The sequence below is a fragment of the Solanum stenotomum genome, chromosome 3, assembly GCF_019186545.1.
Source record: "Solanum stenotomum isolate F172 chromosome 3, ASM1918654v1, whole genome shotgun sequence".
Taxonomy (NCBI): Eukaryota; Viridiplantae; Streptophyta; class Magnoliopsida; order Solanales; family Solanaceae; genus Solanum; species Solanum stenotomum.
In genome coordinates, this window is record NC_064284.1 from 12,804,484 (window position 1) to 12,806,406 (window position 1,923).

The 1,923-nt window shown below is 36.7% G+C and overlaps 1 protein-coding gene across 1 annotated transcript in view; it reads left to right on the plus strand.

Annotated features, from left to right (window-relative positions):
• The first annotated feature begins 1,482 nt into the window (after positions 1–1,482).
• Positions 1,483–1,923, plus strand: part of LOC125858689 (aspartic protease inhibitor 3) — a 2,650-nt gene continuing 2,209 nt past the window's right edge. The window contains exon 1 of the mRNA XM_049538514.1: positions 1,483–1,577. Coding sequence (XP_049394471.1) covers positions 1,483–1,577 — 95 coding nt within the window. The remainder of the gene's footprint in view (positions 1,578–1,923) is intronic.

Here is a 1,923-nt window from a genome sequence, read left to right on the forward strand (position 1 = left end):
GAAAAGCATTTGAGACATCCATTTGATGAACATACCAGTGTTCAGAAGCAGCTAAAGCCAACACACTCCTGATAGTGACCATTTTCACAACTGGAGAAAAAGTCTCATGGTAGTCTAAACCTTTCCTCTGATTGAACCCTTTGGTAACTAATCTGGCTTTAAATCTCTCAACTTTTCCAGAAGCCTTATACTTAATCTTGAATATCCACTTGCAGCCAATAGCCTTTTTGTGAGAAGGTAAGGAAACCACTCGCCAAGTCTTATGATCCTCCAAGGCTGATATCTCAGCCTGCATTGCCTCAACCCACCTAGAGTCCTTGCAAGCTTCCTCAAAAGCGGTAGGTTCAACATCAGTCCCAAAGGAAGAAAGAAAGGCCTTATAAGAGCTGGATAAATTATCATAGCCAATGTACTGATCAATGGAGTATAATGGCTTGATAGGGCTGAGTCGAACAAAGGCAACATAATCTTGAAGCCATAATGGAGCTCTGTTGATCCTGTAAGACTTCCTCTGAGCAGGAACTTCAAGTAAAGGCACAACAGATGACACACCTGATTCCTCTATAGGCACTGAACCAGGATCATAACAAGGATCATGATCAGATGGTATATGAGTAGAGGGAAACAATTGTCAGGAACTAGATGTAGGCACAACAAAAGGGAATATAGACTCTCTAAATTCAACATCTCTGCTGAGGAAGAAATTCTTATCTCTTAGGTTATACAACAAATACTCCTTTGTAAGATCACTATAACCCATATGAATACCAATCACACTTCTAGGGTGAAATTTATTAGTGATGTACATGTTTTTGGCATAACAAAGACAACCTAAGACTCTCATATGTAAAAGAGAAGGTTTCTTCTTGTGAAACACCTCATAGGGTAATTTCCCATGTAACACAGGTGTAGACAACCTGTTGATAATGTATGCAGAATTGAGAATGCAGTGACCCCAAAATCTGATTGGGATATGACCCTGAAACCTGATTGCCCTTGCCACTTCAAGTATGTGTTTGTGTTATCTTTCAGCAATCCCATTCTGTTGAGGAGTATGAATGCAAGTCTTTTGATGACTAATACCCAGACTGGTAAGCAATTGATGACACTCAGTATTGACAAACTCTGACCCATTATCACTTCTAATGGATTTAACAGCAAAGTTAAACTGAGTTTCGACCAAAGTAAAGAAGTTTTTCAACACAACACAAACATCACTTTTGGATTTTATTAGAAATATCCATAACATCCTAGCACAATCATCCACTATGGTAACAAAGTATCTGTTACAATCATATGTGGGAGTGTTGAAGGGACCCCAAACATCTATATGTAACAACTGAAAAGGAATAGAAGAAATGGAAGTGCTATGAAGAAAAGGAAGTCTATGTTGCTTAACTAAAGGGCATACGGTGCAGGTGTATACAATATGAGAACATTTACTGGTAGAAAAATCAAGAGTATGAGCTAACACACTGGATGATGTGTGTCCTAGCCTTTGATGCCACAATTGAATCTGAGAGTTTGTTGAAGAAAGGGCAGCAGCAGTGTGTGCTAGATGTGACTGATGTTGTCCCGTAATTTAACTATCTTTAGAAAAATCACTTTTTGAAATGTTCTAAGTATAAAACAATTAGAGAAAATACTTAGAAAAGAGTCGCCACTTAATTTTTTAAAGAAATTAAGAAAACTTACAATTTCCAAAGATTTAAACAGAAAAAATCATTTGAAAATACCAAATAGGGTTCGGGGTTCAATTTACACTTCGAGAAGGGTTTAAGCATTCGAAGTGTCCGCTAATGTGCGGTTGACCTGTGACTTGACTAAAATATATTTGACTATTTTTTAGAAAAAATAAAGATTTAGCATAAAAATAAAATAAAATAATAACTTACAATATATTTGATTAACTTTGAGAAAAAA